The following is a 22,486-nucleotide window of genomic DNA, read 5'->3' as shown; positions in this document are numbered from 1 at the left end:
GGTAAAAGAAAATGTTACCCATACTTAAACATAAAAAATGTAAAAAGTTGAAACTGATCAACCTAAATATAATTTATGCCCCAGATTAGCAAAATAACTTCAAACTCACTGACGTAGTAAGAATCATTAACTAGTATAAACGTCACTGAGTAAGCAGCTGCTTCTGGTGACTTCATTCCAAAGGGTTTTTAAAGTAATTTGAAATAACTTTTTGTTTTAAATTTTGAAAGTAAAGATGACATTTGGGTAATTTGGCGATGACTTCATGAAGAAGCCACACATCACTATTTCTAACAGTTTCAGGGCCATTTAATCTGAATTATAAAGAAACAATTACTTGAAATCATATACACCTCATACTGTAAGCTTATAAGGAAACTACCGTTTAGAAAAATGTAGACGGTTTATTCTATCCACAATTATATTTTGGTGAGTAAAACTGAATCAAAATGAAATAAAAGATGAAATCGAAATGAACTTAAGAAATTACCAGTTCAGTGGAACTGAAATGTAAAAGAACAAAAAATGTTCTGTCATATTTTAATATTGCCTTTTATTAAATTTGAGCCACATTACAAATAACAATAAAAGTAAGAAGTACCAGTAGGCCTTGCAGTATTATTTCACCTAGGGAACAACAAAATTAAGAGCAATTGAAGACCAGTCAAAGCTACGTAAATAAAAAATACTGACACCTATGTAGTGACTGGTTCTTGATGCACTTTTCCCGTTCACCATGTCATTACTATTTGTATTAGCAAAGAAACTTTTCACACTTCACGATTATTCATTCATGGTGTGACACACGCGAGTATTTACAAGTAAACAAATGTAATAGGGCGATATATATAAAAAGGCGAGATTTTAAAAAGGTAAAGTAACATTAAGTTTTAATTTATTAGTGCCACGTACTAGAGAGCTAGTTTAAAATGACCTTTTTGCTGAACAACTTGTAATATGTTTTCTTAGCTGGTAATCCATTTCACTTTCATCCAGGTTCAATTTTTCTACGTAAAAGAATGTGATATTTAGGTTATGTAATAATATTTAACATTTGTAATATGAGAAAAAATTCACCAGCGTACCTGTAATACACTATATATCTTCTTCAGACCCGGTGTAGCAGTAAGGGGACGCCACACACTTTCCGAACTATTTTCCAGTATAAAACAAACTTCACAACAATCAACAATCATTAATGCACATCACAAAAATAAAATGGCCGTAAACCTAGCAGAGTCAGTGCAGCTGCAAGGCTTATAAACACTTGTGGCGCTTCCTGTGGACGTCTATGGAAGCTATGCTGCGCACGCATCTGCTGTACAGCCTCCCAGAGAAATTACAGTATATTTCAAGCTTGAGAAAATTATTTTAATTCAAGCTAAATTTTTACAGCTTGATGTAAACCGTGTAACAGGTTGATTTTTCAATCTTGAATTTTCAACTGAACCTAAACTCGATATCCATCTTGAAATAAGCTGTGTAACAGGTTGATTTTTCAATCTTGAATTTTCAACTGAACCTAAACTCAATATCCACCTTGAAATAAGCTTGAGTGCTAGCTGGGATAGTAACCCACATAAATATTGTCCAATATTCTCATCAGTACTTCATATCTCATTAGTTCACTTTATTTTTGGGGGTGAAGGTATATTTTCACCCTGACTTGTAGTTCCTTCAGTTGCTGGATATATTTCAGGTATGTTGAAACTCCCATACTCATGTGCTGGTTACTTTGTCAGACTCACTCAAACAGCCCATCATTCACACTAATCACACCCAGTGAGTAAACTTGATGTATCTTGTCACACAGGAGCTCAAATACGTGCACAGGATTAGTTTGCTTTTGCCTACTTATGTCTGAAATTTTTATGTACACCTCTTTACCAAGGCTAGTATCTGCACACATATGACAGGTAAAACACTCATAATTAATAAAATATTCTGGGCTATTATGCCGTGGTCTAAGGGATTTAACTACAAACCCAACATTTTGTCCCCATCTGCGGACATTTTCAACAGGGATTGCAGCTTTATTGAATGTCCAATTCACACTCTGGCTTGCTACTGACTACAGCAAAATTCTGCTTCCTCAAGCTTCCACACAGTGGCGTGATGTCACGTTTAGAATATGCAAGTGCAACTGGCTGTTGTCAAAAGCCATTGTCCGCTGTTACTACAGAAGACTGGTACACATCTTCTTCAGTACCAGAATCCAAATTTCATTCAATTTCACGCCCTCCTCCTTCCTATTAAAATTCCTAGGGTGTTCCACAATCTCTATGGCCACTCTGTACAGCCTTTCATGGTATCCGTTTGTGGCTGCCAGTACTTGAGTCCTGTCAAAATGAATGTGGTGGTCTCCTGACTGTAAAGCATGTTCCACAACAGCTGATCTGTCAGTCTGCCCTCTTCTGAAAGTGCCCTTATACTCTTCAAGTCATTTTTTGACAGTTGTTTTTGTAGTACCCACGTACACCTGCCCACAACTACACAGAATCCTATAAATTCCAGCTTTTTCCAACAGTTGGTGAGCATCCTTGACTGATTTTAAATGATCTTGTATCTTCCATATGGGTGTGTAAATTACTGTGATGCTCCACTTTCTCATGATTTTTCCTATGCAGTCAGTCACATCCTTAATGAATGGCAGGAAAACTTTTGATTTCACTGGCACTTGAGCATCACTATGATTTCTATGCAGTGGTCTTAACGCTCTTTTCACCTCAGTGAATGAATAACCACTCTTGAGCACTGCAGTGGTGAGATGTTTTATTTCTGCATCAAGCAGCTCTTGTTCACAGATTTTCTTTGCTCTGTCCGCCAATGTTTTTATAATACCTCACTTTTTTTGTGGGTGGTGGTTCGAATCCCAGTGTGGGCAATGGTCTGTGTGTGTGGGTTTTTGGTAAACTGTGTGGCACCAGCTACCATCTTTTTTCTTGAAAACCAGTACATCAAGACAATTTAATCTTTGGATTGCTCCTGTTCAGATGTTTATGAAAACGATCCAGTTCCTCCCTGCCATGCCGCCACAATGTATATGTCGTCTGCAGATAAGGATGAAACGTCGGCTTTTGAAATGAAATCCCTTAGACCACAGCATAATAGCCCGGAATATTTTATTAATGGTGACAATTCCGGCTGTGAAAGTTTACATTTTACAGGTAAAGCACTGTATTTTAAGTGTGTTTCTAGTTGGCTTTAACGATTTGAGATTGTGCATTTCCGTTTCTCATCCTTTTTGTGGACTATTCATTTTCCTATGCTTATAATGATGCATTAAGTTTTATAGTTCAGCCCAGAATCTACATCTACATCAATACTCCGCAAGCCACCTGATGACGTGTGACGGAGAGTACCCTGAGTACCTCTATCGGTTCTCCCTTCTATTCCAGTCTCATATTGTTCGTGGAAAGAAAGATTGTCGGTATGCCTTTGTGTGGGCTCTAATCTCTCTGATTTTATCCTCATGGTCTCTTCGCGAGATATACTGCTTGACTCCTCGGTGAAGGTATGTTCTCGAAACTACAACAAAAGCCCTTACTGAGCTACTGAGTGCCTCTCTTGCAGAGTCTTCCACTGGAGTTTATCTATCATCTCCGTAACGCTTTCGCGATTACTAAATGATCCTGTCACAAAGCACACTGCTCTCTGTTGGATCTTCTCTATCTCTTCTATCAACCCAATCTGGTACAGATCCCACACTGGTGAGCAGTATTCAAGCAGTGGGCGAACAAGTGTACTGTAACCTACTTCCTTTGTGTTCGGACTGCATTTCCCTACAATTCTTCCAATGAATCTCAGTCTGGCATCTGCTTTACCGACGTTTAATTTTATATGGTCATTCCATTTTAAATCACTCCTAATGCCTACTCCCAGATAATTTATGGAATCAACTGCTTCTGGTTGCTGACCTGCTATATAGTAGCTAACTGATGAAGGATCTTTCTTTCTGTGTATTCACAACACTTTACACTAGTCTACATTGAGATTCAATTGCCATTCCCTGCACCATGCGTCAATTCGTTGCAGATCCTCCTGCATTTCAGTACAATTTTCCATTGTTAAACCTCTTGGTATACTACAGCATCATCCGCAAAAAGCCTCAGTGAACTTCCGATGTTATCCACAAGGGCATTTATATATATTGTGAATAGCAACAGTCCTACAACCCTCCCCTGTGGCACACCTGAAATCACTCTTACTTTGGAAGACTTCTCTCCATTGAGAATGGCATGCTGTGTTCTGTTATCTAGGAACTCTTCAATCCAATCACACAATTGGTCTGATAGTCCGTATGCTCTTACTTTGTTCATTGAATGACTGTGGGGAACTGCTGATTCCTACAGAGTAGATTTCTAGTCTCCAGAAAAGTCGTTATACACAAACATAATACATGTTCCAACATTCTACAACTTACCGACGTTAGAGATACAGGTCTATAGTTCTGCACACCTGTTCAACGTCCGTTCTTGAAAACAGAGATGACCTGTGCCCTTTTCCAATCTTTTGAAACTTCTACGCTCTTCTAGAGACCTAAAGTACACCGCTGCAAGAAGGGAGGCAAGTTCCTTCGCATACTCTGTGTAAAACCGAACTGGTATCCCATCAGGTCCAGGCCTTTCCCCTTTTGAGTGATTTTAATTGTTGTTCTATCCCTATGTCATCTATTTCGATATCTACCATTTTGTCATCTGTGCGACAATCTAGAGAAGGAACTACAGTGCAGTGTTTCTCTGTGAAACAGCTCTGGAAAAAGAATAAGTAAATTGTGTTTTGTGTTTGTAGACTGCATTCATTTTCTAATTTAGGTAATTTGGCATTAAGTATATCTTGTGGATTTCTTGGCTAAGTAATCCTAAATTTCTAAAAACAAAGATGATGTGACTTACCAAAGGAAAGGGCTGGCAGGTCGATAGATACACAAACAAACACAAACATACACACAAAATTCAAGCTTTCGCAACCAGTCGTTGCTTCGTCAGGAAAGAGGGAAGGAGAGGGAAAGACAAAAGGATGTGGGTTTTAAGGGAGAGGGTAAGGAGTCATTCCAATCCCGGGAGCAGAAAGACTTACCTTAGGGGGAAAAAGGACAGGTATACACTCACACACACACACACACACACATATCCATCCGCACATACACTGCTGTGTATGTGCGGATGGATATGTGTGTGTGTGTGTATGTGCGGATGGATATGTTTGTGTGTGTGTGCAAGTGTATACCTGCCCTTTTTCCCCCTAAGGTAAGTCTTTCCGCTCCCAGGATTGGAATGACTCCTTACCCTCTCCCTTAAAACCCACATCCTTTCGTCTTTCCCTCTCCTTCCCTCTTTCCTGACGAAGCAACGGTTGGTTGCGAAAGCTTGAATTTTGTGTATATGTTTGCATTTGTTTGTGTGTCTATCAACCTGCCAGCACTTTCATTTGGTAAGTCACATCATCTTTGTTTTTAGATATATTTTTCCCACGTGGAATGTTTCCCTCTATTATATTCATAATCCTAAATTTCCTTATACATACCTAATTATGGCATTTCACTACAGAATTGAACAATGGGAGTCAGACTGATAATTGCTTAAATACAGATTTGTTTTTCTAATGCAAGTAGAGAAATTTTACTCAAAAGTGTCCACAGGTGGAACATGTAGAAATGTAAAACTGCTGCTTTAGAAACTGAGAACACCAGTTTTGTTTCTACTGGTAACATCCTCCTGAGTAGCCCCCCCTCCAGAGATTGGAATGGGGGCTACTTTATCTCCAAGAATATTTTATTCAAGAAGATGCCATTATCATTAACCATACAGCAGAGCTGCATGGCCTCAGGAAATATAACGGCTGTCATTTCCTCTTGTGTTCAGCTGTTTACAGTATCAACATAGAAGGGTCATGTTGACTAATGTTGCAAGGCCGGATCAGTAAGCCATCTGGGATGTTATGTCTGCAAACACTGAAAAGGCTGCTGCCCCTTTTCAGGAATTATACATTTTGTATGGTCTCTCCAAATATGTTCCTTCATTGTGATTGCACCTGTTGTATGGCTATCTGTACTGTAGAAGCATGCAAGGTGCTTCACCTCTTAAGTCCATGATTTCTATGTTTGTATGTGTATGGGAGGTAAGATGGTATTGTATGATAAAACAGACACCAACTAGAGAGTGCTATGCAGCAGGATACCGTGTTTTGGAAGTATATACACTCTTGTGTATATCCATCTGTTGTTATTAGCCAATCTAAAGTTTGTCATACAAACACAAAATGTTTGGTAGTGTTGCACAAAAACTGGTACATGACATGTTTTTCAGGATCCCATCTCTTTGATTAAATAGTTGTTGCCATTAATAGAGCAAGTGTTGGTAACAATAGGAGGCTGTCTGTTAGGTTTTTGAGTGTTGGAACTCAAAGGGTTTAAAACCATTAGTTACGGAAAATGCTGTTGGAGCAAACTTGGGTTCTGACCAGGTTGTTATGGAAACTGGGAGCAGAGGGAGCTGGAAGGAAATGTATCAAATAGTGTGGCATTATTTCAGAGAAATCAGAGCTCTTAGAAAAGTTAGTTAACACATGGACTCTTTTGTCATTTTCTTTCCAAAGCTAGCTGCGGGTGCATATGGTGTCTGTCTGTGAACTAGACTGTTGAGGTAACTACAGGCCATGAAAGAAGAGATTAGATAGGTAGTTTATTCTTACAAGGACTCAGCATCTAAGCAGATACATTGCAACAAGTGGTAAGGGTGTGGAGGAGGAACATATCACAAGGAAAGCATGGTAATTGTCAAAGTCTATACGTGCTGTTTTTTGTTTTCCTTTAAATGTGCTACGGCTATGCAGTAGGACTCCACTGAGAAGTTTATAATGTGATACACAGTGATGAGCCATGGTATCAGTCTGACCCCTTTTTCTTGCCTGTGGCAATAGATGTGAAAGTGTGCTGTTTTATTTATTTATTGCGTGATGACAGAAGAAATACTAGATAACTATTACAACAAATAAATACATTTCTACATAGATATGCTCAATCTCAAGTTCATAATTGGTTCTGCCACTTCATATCTCACATATTTCTTGACTATTTTTGAAGGAAGTGTGGCTACGTAAATGAACAAGTGTGTTATTACTATCATTATTTTCAAACTCTTTCTGATACCTCTCATTAAAAAAATGACAGTGTTCCATTAAAGAAAACCATACTTCCTTCAATTACTTTGTAGGTAAAAAGATCAAAGAACACTAACCTCACACTGACATACTTGCCCCTTTGTGTGGTACCATGTGTTGAAATTTTCTTTTGCCACCTCCACCTAGTTGAAAAAAGAAAATTAAGAATGTTCACATCATGTGGACACACTTTGTAGGGATATGAAATGGAATAATCACATAGTCTCAAGCTGGTATAATACTGGGTAAGTGCAATCAGTCTACAAAAGAGATTGCTTACAAATCACTCATGGGACCCATACCAAATAGGACTATCAGGGGATATTGAACATACAAAGAGGAGGACAGCATGAATGGTCACAGGTTTGTTTAATTTGTGGGAGAATGTCGCAGAGATACTGAAGGAACTGAACTACTCCTGATGACAGATGTAAACTATACTGAGAAAGTCTATTAACAAAGTTTCAAGAACCAGCTTTAAATGATTACTGTAGGAGTACACTATGACCCCCTATCTATCGCTCGATAGGGATCATGAGGATAAGATCAGCATAATTACTGCATACACAGAGGCATTTAAACAAGCATTCTTCCCATGCTCCATATGTGAATGGAACAGGAAGAAACCCTGATGACTGGTATGAGACGAAACCTCTGCCATGCACCTTAGGGTGGTTTTTCAGAGTGTAGATATAGATGCGGATATAGACATGTAGTACATTATGTGTACTGAAAGTAAAACTGTACCATGATATTTTCTTAAGGCACAACAAATATTAGCTCTGTTTCTAAAGCACACATTCAGAATATTGTCTTGGACTGTGCATATTAAAAGTTTGTGAAACCTGGAATGGGATGGGTGTATTCTGCATACCCTTAACTTCACTGAGAGTTGACAGTATTGAATAAACATCTTCTCAAAACCCAGGAGGATGTATCTGTTCTTTTCCATGTGTTCATGGTCCACGGTTAGCAGTTTTTTCCCCATGGGTAAACTTCACTGTTTCACAGTCTGTCACTTATAGACTAATGAGTGTTCATGTATGGCTCGAAGAGTTTCATTTAACCTGCGGGATTGTGATATCTTTCTTCATGTATTCTGTCACTCAAGCATTAATTTCTGACCTAAGGCAGACGTGGTAACTGTATGTTACCACATCTGATACACTTGATACACTGGTGCCTCTGTGGGAGTGAACATAAGAAGATGTGGGATGCCAGCTCATGTTGTTATGGTCCAACTTGCCCAGTTTACAAGAAAGAAAAGAAGATCCTAGAGTACAAGTCACTGGATCATCTATCTTATGCTTAGGCTCACCAAAAATATGACCTAGTCCAACCAGCAATGATTTTTCTACTTTTGCCTCTGGTACATCATTTTCCTTTCCTACCTCTTCCTTACCCCAGCCCCATCCACCTCCCATCTCCCCATCTCCAGTGGTTCCTATGCCCTCCCCTCAATGTGCTACTCCTGCTCCCTGGCCAAAGAAGTGTTGTTTCAACCCCCACCAAACTGAATCCTCAAATGAAACCTTCACTGAATGGGAATTCTTGCAGGCTCTTACCTCTTTACATGACACAGCTCAGGCCCGGATTCCATCCACAACCAGATGATCCAACACTTGAATGTTACTCACAGGCAGCATCTCCAAAGGGTCTTCAATCACATGTGGCTCACAGATGACTTCCACTCACAATGGTGAGACAGCATAGTCATCCCTGTCCTTAATCCCGGAAAAAACCCAATATCTCTTGACAGCTACCACCTGATTAGCCTTACCAGCATACTTTGTAAACCACTCAAGAGTATGGTTAGCTTATAATTATATTGGGTACTTGAATCTCAGGGGCCTTTTGTCCCCATATCAGAATGACTTCCAGGAAGGGTGATCTACAACTGACCATTTACTCAGATTGGAAACAGCAGTCCAACAGGTTTTTACTAACTGCCAGCACCTTTCTGTGGCCTTCTTTGACCTACATAAGGCATATGACATGGCTTGGTGCCATCACATTTAAGTTACACCCATGACTGGGCTTTCATGGCCCCCTTCCAATTTTTATCCATGAGTTTTTACCCCCCCTCTCCCCCCCCCCCCCCCCCACTCTTCCGGGCTCAAGTTGGCACCTCTCTCAGCATCCCTTGGATCCAGGAGAATGGTATCCCACAGGGTACTGTGTTAGTGTCACACTTTTCCTCATTGCTGGCAACGGGCTTGTCACCTCTGTTGGGCCTCTGGTTACTACAGCATCGTATGTTGACAATATTTGCATCTGGTGCAGCTCTCACTCAGTAGCATCTGCTGAATGCCAACTCCAAGGCATCATCTGATGGACTTCTGCATGGGTTCTCTTCCATGGTTTCCAGTTTTCTCCCTCCAGAATGTGGCTTATGCATTTTTGCCATCAATCTATTGGACACCCTGATCCAGAACTTTATTTAGGCAACCAGCACCCAGATGTTGTAACACAGTCCCATTTCTTGGACCTTATTTTTGATAAAAAGCTGATGTGGCTGTCTCATATTTGCTACCTGAAGACCACCTGCATATGGAAACTTAATGCTCTCTGTCTAATGGCCCACACATCTTAGGGTGCAGACTGTGCTACTCTTCTTCATCTTTACTGTGCGCTGTGTGCTGTCAGGTTTATGGCTCAGCAGCCCCTTCCTCTCTCAAACTACTTAATCCTATTCATCAATCTGATGTGTGTCTGGCTATCAGTGTCTTCCGCACTAGTCCTGTTGACAGCCTTCTCGCAGAAGCTGAGATTCCCCCTCTACAAATATGATGGAGCCAACTCTTGGTTTCTTATGCGATCAGCATTTAATGATTCCCTGACCATCCCACGTGACCTGTTTTCTTTGCAAACGAGGGATGTCTCCCTCCTGATACCCGACCTCAGGGTGGGATTGCCAGTTGGAATTCATATTACTTCCCTTCCTTGGGATCTCCTCCACTCACTGGAAACCCACTTATTTCCTCCCACACCCCCTCCTCCTTTGATGGTGCCTTGACCACAGATTAGGACTGACCTATTTCACAGTTCTAAGGTCTCTGTCACCCCTGTGATATTCTGGCATCTTGTACGTTCCATTCTTGAAGAGTTCACTGATTGTTCTAAAACAATAGATAAGGTGGGACACACTTTTACATCTCCTACTCACATGGAACACCATTTACTGCTGGGATCATGTAGTGTGTTCATAACAGAGCTGCTAGCCATTAACAGGGCACTGCATTTTTTTACTCAGGCCTCCCTCCACAGTGTTTCAATATGTACCGACTCAGTGAGCAGCTTGCAGGCTGTAGACCCATGCTACTCTCTCAACCCTTGGCCATGCCGCCTGCTCTGTTGCCTTCCTCTAGGTCCCAAGTCATGTGGGCATCCCAGGGAATGAACTGTCAGACTGACGGCATCCCTTGTATTGGTAGACTGTCCTCTTCTTTGGGCCATTCAAACTAAGTGTAGCCTTCCAGATTCCTTGTCCTTAATATTAGCAGATGATTAATGGATGGTTGAACTGGTCCTCAGTTTCCTACATGAAAGTAGTTTTTATTTTCAGTTATAAGATTTTTCTTTACTTCTGGAGCAGGGGCAGGGTGGTTGTGGTTGGGGCATCTCTTCACATTTTCTATGTCTGGAACCCATGACTACCCTTTTACCCCTCTGTTTTTCAGTTTATAGACTTTGCCTACTCTTTATATGCCTTCTACTGAGTGTGTTTTAACTTCCTCCTTTTATAGTTTGACCCCTCTGACAGGATCTGCCCACTTTTAGTGGACCCTCTACCTTAATGCAAGTAACTTTTGAATCCCGCGACTGATGACGTCATGTTCAGCCCTTGACAACCCCCCTGCCCTCCCTCAATCAGTCAAGGATATTACTGCCATTAGCCATGTGTGCGGTAATCTTGCAACTCTTTCTAACTAACTGTTTATCAATGTGTATGTGTCAACAACACCTTCCTTCAATTGCAAGTGGATACAAGTGTGGCAAAAACACTTCTGAACTCTTAACACTTATGTGCACCTCAGTTTGCCTTGACTGTCTGCTGCTTCATGCTATTTTGTCAGTTATAACTGGCAACAAATTCCTATTACTGGGCAGTTTATGGCAGACATGACATAAAAGGTGGTGGTGCACCTATTGATGGTCCTTTTGGTGGATGGTGCCTGTTTGGAAAATTTGTCTGCTTTCACAGCATTTGGATTCATGTTCACTGATTTGATAATTTAATGGCTAACTTCATACTTTATCGAGAACTGGATGACCTCTGCAGGGGATGTTCTGTGCTTTTTGCACAGTGGCTAGACAGGGCCACAGATTACACAGACTGTATCACCCTCAAACTCACGGTGTGATCTTGTTTCTTTTGAGTTGGGCCTGTGCTGCTGGCATTTAGTGATTAAGTGAAAGAAGAACAATATAGAATGATAGCATTAGTTGTCATCGAATCCTTATCATCCAGCCAATGACCTGTGGTTGCTTCTGTTTCAGACATTGCAGGGTGGTGGTCTCAAGTGTAATTTGGGTAAGTTGTATTTCTTTCAGCCTTCTGTTGAATACCTGTGGCATGTCATTTCCCATCAAGAGGTACAGCTGAGCAATGGTCATACTGCGGCTATTGAGGTACTCTCTTGTCCTGTTAATGTGAAGGAGCTCTAGACTTCTTAGGCAAAGTTATGTATTATCATAAGTTCCTCCTGCATGCAGTTACAGTAGCACATCCTCTCAACCAATGCACAAGAAAGGCACATTGTTTTTCTAGATGCCTGACTGTCAAAAAGTGTTCTGAAAATTGAAAGATCTGAATTCCAACATGTTCCTGACTAGATATAAACCTGGTTACCAGCTTGTAATGGCTCTGGATGCATCTCAATATGGCATGGTGGCATGGAGGGTCCATGCTGTCTCAGTGTAACACAGATGGTTCAGAGCAGCCCATTGCTTTTCTTCAAAAATGCTTAATGTAGCACAAAAGAGTTGTTCTCAAATACAGGAGGAGACCTTCGCTTTTATTTATTCTCTCAGGAAGCTTCACATGTTTCTATATAGTGTCAAGTTTCACATACTTACTGATCACACACTATTAGTTTCTCTCTGTAATACCATGGCACAACTGTCACATAAGATGGGCCCTGTTTGTCAGTCGTTGTCATTCCAAGATTCACTTCTGCCACACGGCTTGGCCCTCTAATGCCAACATATTCTGATTAGACCTGACCCTGGCTTCCATCAGGATGAAGGACTTTGTTTCTAGCTTGATGAGGAAGCTAGAAAGACATTGGATTTGTTCCCCATTATGAGTCCTGCAGTGCCCATGCTGTCAATTCCAGTCCTGGTTTCCTTCAGTATATTCAGTAGCGTTGGCCAGATCAGCTTTCAGCTAGAGCTCTGTGTCCCAGCCACAATTACTTTGTATTGTACCATAGGTTAACTCTTGTTGGTGGCATCATTTTGCTGTCTACTGAATGCACTGTGGCAACAGTGGTCATTCCAGCATCTATCCAGTGAGACACTCTTCGCCTCCTGCAATGCGGCAATTGGGTGGGTGTTAAGAATGAAGACGCTGGCTCACCAACTTGTTTACTGCCCCAAGATTGATTGTGAGAATCAACATTTAATTGTTCTGGTTCTAAGTGTGCAGGAAACCAGGCCACTCCACAGCAACATTACTCTCTATGACCAGAGCATTCACAGCCATGAGAGCATGTCTACTCAGATTTTGTGGGCCCTTCTTGGACACTTATTGATTGGTAGTCATAGAAGCCTATTGTCAGTTTCCATACATCGCAAACTGCTGCCCTATGACAGCAGAATATGATGTGGGTCCTCCCCTGTATTTTTGCCATTAAGGCTTCTCTATATCCCGGAGATGGACAACAACACATTGTTTACCTCATAGACTTTTGAAGATTTTTGTGCATAACATGGTATCCATTATGTCAGGGTGCTCTCCTTTCACCCTCAGTCAAACGGGCAGGCAATACACCTCATAAGGACTTTCAAGATGCAAATAAGTAAGTATATCAGCACCGCTCCAGAGGAAGAACAACTCCAACACATTCTCAGCTCTTACAAGGCCACAGCAGTCAATGAGAGGCATAACTGCTGCACAGGCACCAGGCACATACAGTCCTGAACCTCCTGGTTCCTGCCCTGCACCTTCCTTGGGCTTCTCTGTCACTGAGATGCACGCCAGGTACCCCCATCTAGATTTTCACTTTTAGTCACAGTGAGTGCTGCACCAGGCAGTCATTCACAGCCAGCACGGTTAGACAATCCTCACACTGCAGGTGAAGAATGGCTGGTGACTCAGTACTGAAACCAAGTCCACCCAAGGGTGATAAACCAGCCTCTGCAATCCCTGCACTAAACTCCCAGGCCTTCCTCCCTCCAGCGGTCCAGGTCCAGCCCTTGTCTCCATTCTTGGAGATCTCTTCTCTGTTTGTCTCCACCTCCTCCACCTGGCACAATCTTGCCTACTTCACCTCCTCCAACATTTTTTCGAGCCCTCTGCACCAGCATCATGGGCTGGGCGTAGACGAGCTTCAGCAACAACCAGTGGCATTGAATGGTCCACAGGTGCTGTACCAACCAGCACCATGGTGGCAGTGAATATAACAAGATACAATGTGCTGGCTATCATGTTATGATTCAACCTGCCCATGCCAGCACCTGGTGGCATGAGCCCAGCCTTCAGGCAGCAATAAAATAGCAACAGCAGCATCACATCTAGCTCTGCACACGCAGCCAAGAGACTGCACCACTTCATGATTCAGACTATCAACATATCTATTATAATTACAAAGCAGAGGGTTCTCTTCTTCATTCTGTTATGGTTTATCTGTGTGCTAACTTGGCTCTACTTTTGTCATATTTGTTAATTGTTTGGCATCAGCATAGCTATGTACATTGATTTCATATTGAAAATATAAACTATGAACTGGTTATTCTAGACATACTTATTTGTGTTTATTACTACAGCAGGCACTTTGCAGATCCATATAAACTGTGCCACTCTCCTCTCTACAGTACATGTCAACAAATGTGCAGCTAAGAGCATCATCAAACTAATCAAGCATTTGGAGATTAATCTTGGCCTCAGTGCAAAGAACCCTGTAAATTATGAGAATGTTGCAATCCTGAGACCTAATGAATGTTGCTAGCTAGACTTTTTTACTGCTTCTGCAAATCTTCAGAAAGAACTTAGGGATGTTTCAGATACCATGTAGTGGACACTGTTGCTGCTGATATGAGTAGTGATCCACAGCTCACTCCACCCTATGTTCTCGATTACTCTTAAGAAGTGATCACTCGCCCAAAAAATTACTCCTTCTAGAATACATACTGAGAACACACTGAATAACCTTTACTATCATAATATTATTTTCCTAAGAAGTTCAATCATCCACTGATCAATTGAGCTATAGTATTTATAAATAACATTTAACTTCTTTGTCTTCTTTAGCTGTCTGATTCTCAATGATGACAGAGTTACAGTTTGAATAAGAAAGCAACATGTCTCACTGGCATAAATTTATTTTAAATATGGACCTATCTGACTGACTTGTAAAGGTAGCAATTGTTTCTGAAGAAGAACCTCATGAAATTAAGTTCCATAACGCATTTTCAACAAACTGATGCTTACCTGGCTCTCTGACACTGACAAAGTATGTAGGAGTGAATTCTCAATGCAACATGACACATAACTTTTGACAAAACTAAAACAATGACAGTAGCTCCTTCCCATGTCTAAGATTTAAATGACAGGGATCTATCTTTATTTAGTTCTGTTAAAAGAAGACAGTCCTTACCTTTATGTATCATAATTCCAAGTACCGTACTTCTGATAAGGCACATTTAAAGTAGAAAAACTATTTAGCTTTATACAGTTGTAAGTAATATGTTAAGAGGGCTTTCTGTGACTATCTGCTGAAGACGTTCAGGAACCTTGAGGATTAACTTTCGCTTTTCATTTGTGTCTGCTCCAGCAATATCCATTTTGGGTCTGACTAAATACACGATACTCTTTTGCCTCAAAGAGATTTCTTCTTATTTTGAATGGGCCAGCTAAGGTCCACAATATTCAACTTTTCAGCCTGGAGAGGGACTTGATGTTTCCCTAATAAACCCTCATTCTCTGGCTGTTTTTCTCCCTTCTTTCCTTTGTCCAAAGGCCACCAGTCTGTTTATGGGGTGATCTGTCCTGAAACCTTATTTCTTTTAGTATCCTCCTGAGAAGTGCTTGGTTTCTAATGTCACTTTCAGTTATTTTCAGTTCCTGGATGTCTTTCTTGACTTCTATCATTCGTGGTGTCAGGGTCTTCCTGCTCTTCCTGTAGTTGAGAAGTCGGTTGGTTAGTCTTGTTTGGTCCATCCTTGTGATATGTCCATAGAAAGTGAGACGTCTCTTCCTGGCTACATCTGTGATTTTCCCAGTATCATTGTGTAGTGCCTGGTTTGATTGTCTTCTGTACTCACCATCTGTTTTGACCGGTCCCAGAATTTTTCTCAACATATTCCTCTCCTGAATCTCTAGTTTATCTGTCAAGCCTTTCCTGTTCAGATTCAAGCATTCTGCAACATTTAGGACTTCAGGGAAGATAACTGTTTGGTAGTGTTTTAGTTTGGAATTGCGAGATAGGCATTTCTTATTATAGATGTTCTTGGTTAATCGATATGCTAATTATAACTTATTAATCTGAGTTGCTAGTGCTGTTCCTTCTGATAGATTAGGTTCCAACCATTCTCCTAGAGACTTGAATCTGTCAGCTTTCTCAGTTTGACCTTGTTTCAACTGTAGTTCACTGGGAGTAACACTGATGTTGGTGAGGTATTTTGTCTTTTCTAGTGACAATTGAAGTCGTACCTTGGCAGCCTGGAGATTGAGCATATAGAGCTGCTTTACTGCTACTTTCACTGAGCTTGCTGTAAGTGCCAGATCATCTGCGAAAGCTAAACAGTCTACCACACTACTGGCCATTAAAATTGCTACACCATGAAGATGACATGCTACAGACACGAAATTTAACCAACAGGAAGAAGTTGCTGTGATATGGAAATGATTAGCTTTTCATAGCATTCACACAAGGTTGGCACTGGTGGCGACACCTACAACGTGCTGACATGAAGAAAGTTTCCAACCAATTTCTCATACAGAAACAGCAATTGACCGGCATTGCCTGGTGAAACGTTGTTGTGATGCCTCGTGTAAGGAGGAGAAAAGCGTACCATCACGTTTCCGACTTTGATAAAGGTCAGATTGTAGCCTATCAAGATTGCGGTTTATTGTATCACGACATTGCTGCTCGCGTTGGTCGAGATCCAATGACTGTTAGCAGAGTATGGAATCGGTGGGTTCAGGAGGGTAATAGGGAATGCCGTGCTGGATCCCAACAGCCTCTTATCACTAGCAGTCAAGATGAGAGGTATCTTATCCGCATGGCTATAATGGATCATGCAGCCATGTCTCGATCCCTGAGTCAACAGATGGGGACATTTGCAAACAACAACCATCTGCACGAACAGTTCGAAGACATTTGCAGCAGCATGGACAATCAGCTCGGAGACCATGACTGCAGTTACCCTTGACACTACAACACAGACAGGAGTGCCTGCGATGGTGTACTCAACGACGAACCTGGGTGCGTGAATGGCATAACATCATTTTTTCGGTAGAATCCAGGTTCTGTTTACGGCATCATGATGGTCGTATCTGTGTTTGGCAACATCGAGGTGAACGCACATTGGAAGCATGTATTTGTCATCACCATACTGGCGTATCACCCGGCGTGATGGTATGGGGTGCCATTGGTTACACGTCTTGGTCACCTCGTTTGCATTGACGGCACTTTGAACAATGGACGTTACATTTCAGATGTGTTATGACCTGTGGCTCTACCCTTCATTCAATCCATGCGAAACCCTACATTTCAGCAGGATAATGCACGACCGCATGTTGTAGGTCCTGTACAGGCCTTTCTGGATACAGAAAATATTCGACTGCTGCCCTGGCCAGAACATTCTACAGACTGTGGTTGCCCGGGATACTGCCCGCATTGAGGCTGATCCCTCACCTGTGGTAGAGTGGGAGGTCGTTTCAAGGTGTGGCAGGGGGCGAAAGACATTCCGGAGGGCTGAACGGAAAGCCTCTCCGGTTTGTCTGACGAACCGGTTTCAGGCTCTGTCTCAGGCTGATACTGATCTTCGGCCTGACATGGCTGCTTGTCCTGTTCCAGAGGTTGCCCCTCAGTCTGCAAGATCCGGGCAGTCGCAGAGGGTGGGCTTACTGGTAGTTGGGAGCTCCAACGTCAGGCGCGTAATGGGGCCCCTTAGGGAAATGGCAGCAAGAGAGGGGAAGAAAACCAATGTGCACTCCGTGTGCATACCGGGGGGAGTCATTCCAGATGTGGAAAGGGTCCTTCCGGATGCCATGGAGGGTACAGGGTGCACCCATCTGCAGGTGGTCGCTCATGTCGGCACCAATGATGTGTGTCGCTATGGATCGGAGGAAATCCTCTCTGGCTTCCGGCGGCTATCTGATTTGGTGAAGACTGCCAGTCTCGCTAGCGGGATGAAAGCAGAGCTCACCATCTGCAGCATCGTCGACAGGACTGACTGCGGACCTTTGGTACAGAGCCGAGTGGAGGGTCTGAATCAGAGGCTGAGACGGTTCTGCGACCGTGTGGGCTGCAGATTCCTCGACTTGCGCCATAGGGTGGTGGGGTTTCGGGTTCCGCTGGATAGGTCAGGAGTCCACTACACGCAACAAGCGGCTACACGGGTAGCAGGGGTTGTGTGGCGTGGGCTGGGCGGTTTTTTAGGTTAGATGGCCTTGGGCAAGTACAGAAAGGGCAACAGCCTCAACGGGTGTGGGGCAAAGTCAGGACATGCGGGGACCAAGCAGCAATCGGTATTGTAATTGTCAACTGTCGAAGCTGCGTTGGTAAAGTACCAGAACTTCAAGCGCTGATAGAAAGCACCGAAGCTGAAATCGTTATAGGTACAGAAAGCTGGCTTAAGCCAGAGATAAATTCTGCCGAAATTTTTACAAAGGTACAGACGGTGTTTAGAAAGGATAGATTGCATGCAACCGGTGGTGGAGTGTTCGTCGCTGTTAGTAGTAGTTTATCCTGTAGTGAAGTAGAAGTGGATAGTTCCTGTGAATTATTATGGGTGGAGGTTACACTAAACAACCGAACTAGGTTAATAATTGGCTCCTTTTACCGACCTCCCGACTCAGCAGCATTAGTGGCAGAACAACTGAGAGAAAATTTGGAATACATTTCACATAAATTTTCTCAGCATGTTATAGTCTTAGGTGGAGATTTCAATTTACCAGATATAGACTGGGACACTCAGATGTTTAGGACGGGTGGTAGGGACAGAGCATCGAGTGACATTATACTGAGTGCACTATCCGAAAATTACCTCGAGCAATTAAACAGAGAACCGACTCGTGGAGATAACATCTTGGACCTACTGATAACAAACAGACCCGAACTTTTTGACTCTGTATGTACAGAACAGGGAATCAGTGATCATAAGGCCGTTGCAGCATCCCTGAGTATGGAAGTTAATAGGAATATAAAAAAAGGGAGGAAGGTTTATCTGTTTAGCAAGAGTAATAGAAGGCAGATTTCAGACTACCTAACAGATCAAAACGAAAATTTCTGTTCCGACACTGACAATGTTGAGTGTTTATGGAAAAAGTTCAAGGCAATCGTAAAATGCGTTTTAGACAGGTACGTGCCGAGTAAAACTGTGAGGGACGGGAAAAACCCACCGTGGTACAACAACAAAGTTAGGAAACTACTGCGAAAGCAAAGAGAGCTTCACTGCAAGTTTAAACGCAGCCAAAACCTCTCAGACAAACAGAAGCTAAACGATGTCAAAGTTAGCGTAAGGAGGGCTATGCGTGAAGCGTTCATTGAATTCGAAAGTAAAATTCTATGTACCGACTTGACAGAAAATCCTAGGAAGTTCTGGTCTTACGTTAAATCAGTAAGTGGCTCGAAACAGCATATCCAGACACTACGGGATGATGATGGCATTGAAACAGAGGATGACACGCGTAAAGCTGAAATACTAAACACCTTTTTCCAAAGCTGTTTCACAGAGGAAGACCGCACTGCAGTTCCTTCTCTAAATCCTCGCACAAACGAAAAAATGGCTGACATCGAAATAAGTGTCCAAGGAATAGAAAAGCAACTGGAATCACTCAATAGAGGAAAGTCCACTGGACCTGACGGGATACCAATTCGATTCTACACAGAGTACGCGAAAGAACTTGCCCCCCTTCTAACAGCCGTGTACCGCAAGTCTCTAGAGAAACGGAGGGTTCCAAATGATTGGAAAAGAGCACAGATAGTCCCAGTCTTCAAGAAGGGTCGTCGAGCAGATGCGCAAAACTATAGACCTATATCTCTTACGTCGATCTCTTGTAGAATTTTAGAACATGTTTTTTGCTCGCGTATCATGTCATTTCTGGAAACCCAGAATCTACTATGTAGGAATCAACATGGATTCCGGAAACAGCGATCGTGTGAGACCCAACTCGCCTTATTTGTTCATGAGACCCAGAAAATATTAGATACAGGCTCCCAGGTAGATGCTATTTTTCTTGACTTCCGGAAGGCGTTCGATACAGTTCCGCACTGTCGCCTGATAAACAAAGTAAGAGCCTACGGAATATCAGACCAGCTGTGTGGCTGGATTGAAGAGTTTTTAGCAAACAGAACACAGCATGTTGTTATCAATGGAGAGACGTCTACAGACGTTAAAGTAACCTCTGGCGTGCCACAGGGGAGTGTTATGGGACCATTGCTTTTCACAATATATATAAATGACTTAGTAGATAGTGTCGGAAGTTCCATGCGGCTTTTCGCGGATGATGCTGTAGTATACAGAGAAGTTGCTGCATTAGAAAATTGTAGCGAAATACAGGAAGATCTGCAGCGGATAGGCACTTGGTGCAGGGAGTGGCAACTGACCCTTAACATAGACAAATGTAATGTATTGCGAATACATAGGAAGAAGGATCCTTTATTGTATGATTATATGATTGCGGAACAAACACTGGTAGCAGTTACTTCTGTAAAATATCTGGGAGTATGCGTACGGAACGATTTGAAGTGGAATGATCATATAAAATTAATTGTTGGTAAGGCGGGTACCAGGTTGAGATTCATTGGGAGAGTGCTTAGAAAATGTAGTCCATCAACAAAGGAGGTGGCTTACAAAACACTCGTTCGACCTATACTTGAGTATTGCTCATCAGTGTGGGATCCGTACCAGGTCGGGTTGACGGAGGAGATAGAAAAGATCCAAAGAAGAGCGGCGCGTTTCGTCACCGGGTTATTTGGTAACCGTGATAGCGTTACGGAGATGTTTAATAAACTCAAGTGGCAGACTCTGCAAGAGAGGCGCTCTGCATCGCGGTGTAGCTTGCTGTCCAGGTTTCGAGAGGGTGCGTTTCTGGATGAGGTATCGAATATATTGCTTCCCCCTACTTATACCTCCCGAGGAGATCACGAATGTAAAATTAGAGAGATAAGAGCGCGCACGGAGGCTTTCAGACAGTCGTTCTTCCCGCGAACCATACGCGACTGGAACAGGAAAAGGAGGTAATGACAGTGGCACGTAAAGTGCCCTCCGCCACACACCGTTGGGTGGCTTGCGGAGTATCAATGTAGATGTAGATGTAGATCTTTCACCAACTGAAAACGTCTGGTCAATGGTGGCCGAGCAACTGGCTCGTCACAATACGCCAGTCACTACTCTTGATGAACTGTGGTACCGTGTTGAAGCTGCATGGGCAGCTGTACCTGTACACGCCATCCAAGCTCTGTTTGACTCAATGCTCAGGCTATCAAAGCGATTATTACAGCCAGAGGTGGTTGTTCTGGGTACTGATTTCTCAGGATCTATGCACCCAAATTGCGTGAAAATGTAATCACAGATCAGTTTTAGTATAATATATTTGTCCAATGAATACCCGTTTATCATCTGCATTTCTTCTTGGTGCAGCAATTTTAATGGCCAATAGTGTACTAGTCCCTTCCATTTGTGTCCCAGATAAATACTGCTCAGTATATTTTGTGCTTCCATTTCTTTTTGCCTTTCTCTGATAACCTTGTCCAATGCACAGTTGAAGAGAAGAGGTGAAAGACTATCTCCCTGTCTAACTCCTTTCTTTATCTCAAAGCTTTCTGAAAGTGTTCCCCTTAACTTTACTCATGATCTAGTGTTACTCAGGGTGTTTTGGATAAGGCTGTGGATTTTCTGGTCCGGGCCCATTTCCTGCAAAATTCTTGTAAGTGTATGTCTGTCAATTGAATTGTATGCTTTCGTGAAGTCAACAAAAGTAACTACATACTGTTTATTCACTAGTTTAATTTGACTTAATACTGACTTCTTGTAAATGTATGTCTGTCAATTGAATCGTATGCTTTCGTGAAGTCAACAAAAGTAACTACATACTGTTTATTCACTAGTTTAATTTGACTTAATACTGACTTCAAGTTAAGGATCTGTTCAGCACAAGAACATCCTTTTCTAAAACCACCCTGATAATCTCCAAGTTCTGAGTCCAATTGAGGTTCGGCTCTGTTCAGTAATGCCTTAGATAATATCTTACAGGTGACTGGTGTCAATGAGATCCCTCTATAATTGCTGATGTCAGACAGGTCACCCTTCTTGTTTAAGGGGTGGACCAGAGCAGATGTCTGGTCATCTGGTAACTTCTCAGTATCCCAAATGTTCTGTAGGATGTCAGTCACCTTGCTGATTGCTTTGTCTCCAGCTTGCTTCCACAGCTCTGCAACTGTAGTGTCTTCTCCTGGTGCTTTGTTATTCTTCAGGGACTGAATGATGTTTTACACTTCTTCTTCTGTTGGAGGGTGAGAGTTTGGTTGTCTGGGACTGTCTTGATAGATAAAGGCGGTGTTAGGGGACTCACAGTTGAGAAGATTCTCAAAATATTTGGCCAATATGCGGCATTTGTCTTTGTCATTATAGGCTATGCTTCCATCTGGTCCTCTGAAGTGTAAGCTGGGTGGGACATAGCTTCTAAGATTTCGCTTGAAAGTCTGGTAAAAGTTTCTGGTGGTATTCTTCTTGAAATCTTCATATAATTGAGTCAGTTGGTTCTGAGTGTACTGACGTTTAACCTGCATGATGGTTTTTGCATTTAGCCGACACTGTTTTATGAACTTCTAAGTATTTGTTTCAGACTTCTGTGAGCTCCATCTTAGTCAAGCTGCCTGTCTCTTTGCGATTGCTTGGTCACAGGTACTTGTCCACTACTCATGTTTCCTCT

At 42.2% G+C, this 22,486-nt stretch overlaps 1 protein-coding gene across 4 annotated transcripts in view; it reads left to right on the top strand.

Annotated features, from left to right (window-relative positions):
- LOC124788197 overlaps positions 1-22,486 on the top strand; it is a 144,357-nt gene that overhangs the window by 88,922 nt on the left and 32,949 nt on the right. For 2 of the 4 annotated variants that reach the window (XM_047255374.1, XM_047255376.1), the window contains exon 3: positions 11,662-11,695. The exons of the other annotated variants lie outside the window; for them this stretch is intronic. In XM_047255374.1, coding sequence (XP_047111330.1) covers positions 11,662-11,695 — 34 coding nt within the window. The remainder of the gene's footprint in view (positions 1-11,661; positions 11,696-22,486) is intronic. 4 annotated transcript variants of the gene reach the window in all.

The sequence above is a fragment of the Schistocerca piceifrons genome, chromosome 3, assembly GCF_021461385.2.
Source record: "Schistocerca piceifrons isolate TAMUIC-IGC-003096 chromosome 3, iqSchPice1.1, whole genome shotgun sequence".
NCBI lineage: Eukaryota > Metazoa > Arthropoda > Insecta > Orthoptera > Acrididae > Schistocerca > Schistocerca piceifrons.
This window is presented reverse-complemented; position numbering and strand designations above follow the sequence as displayed.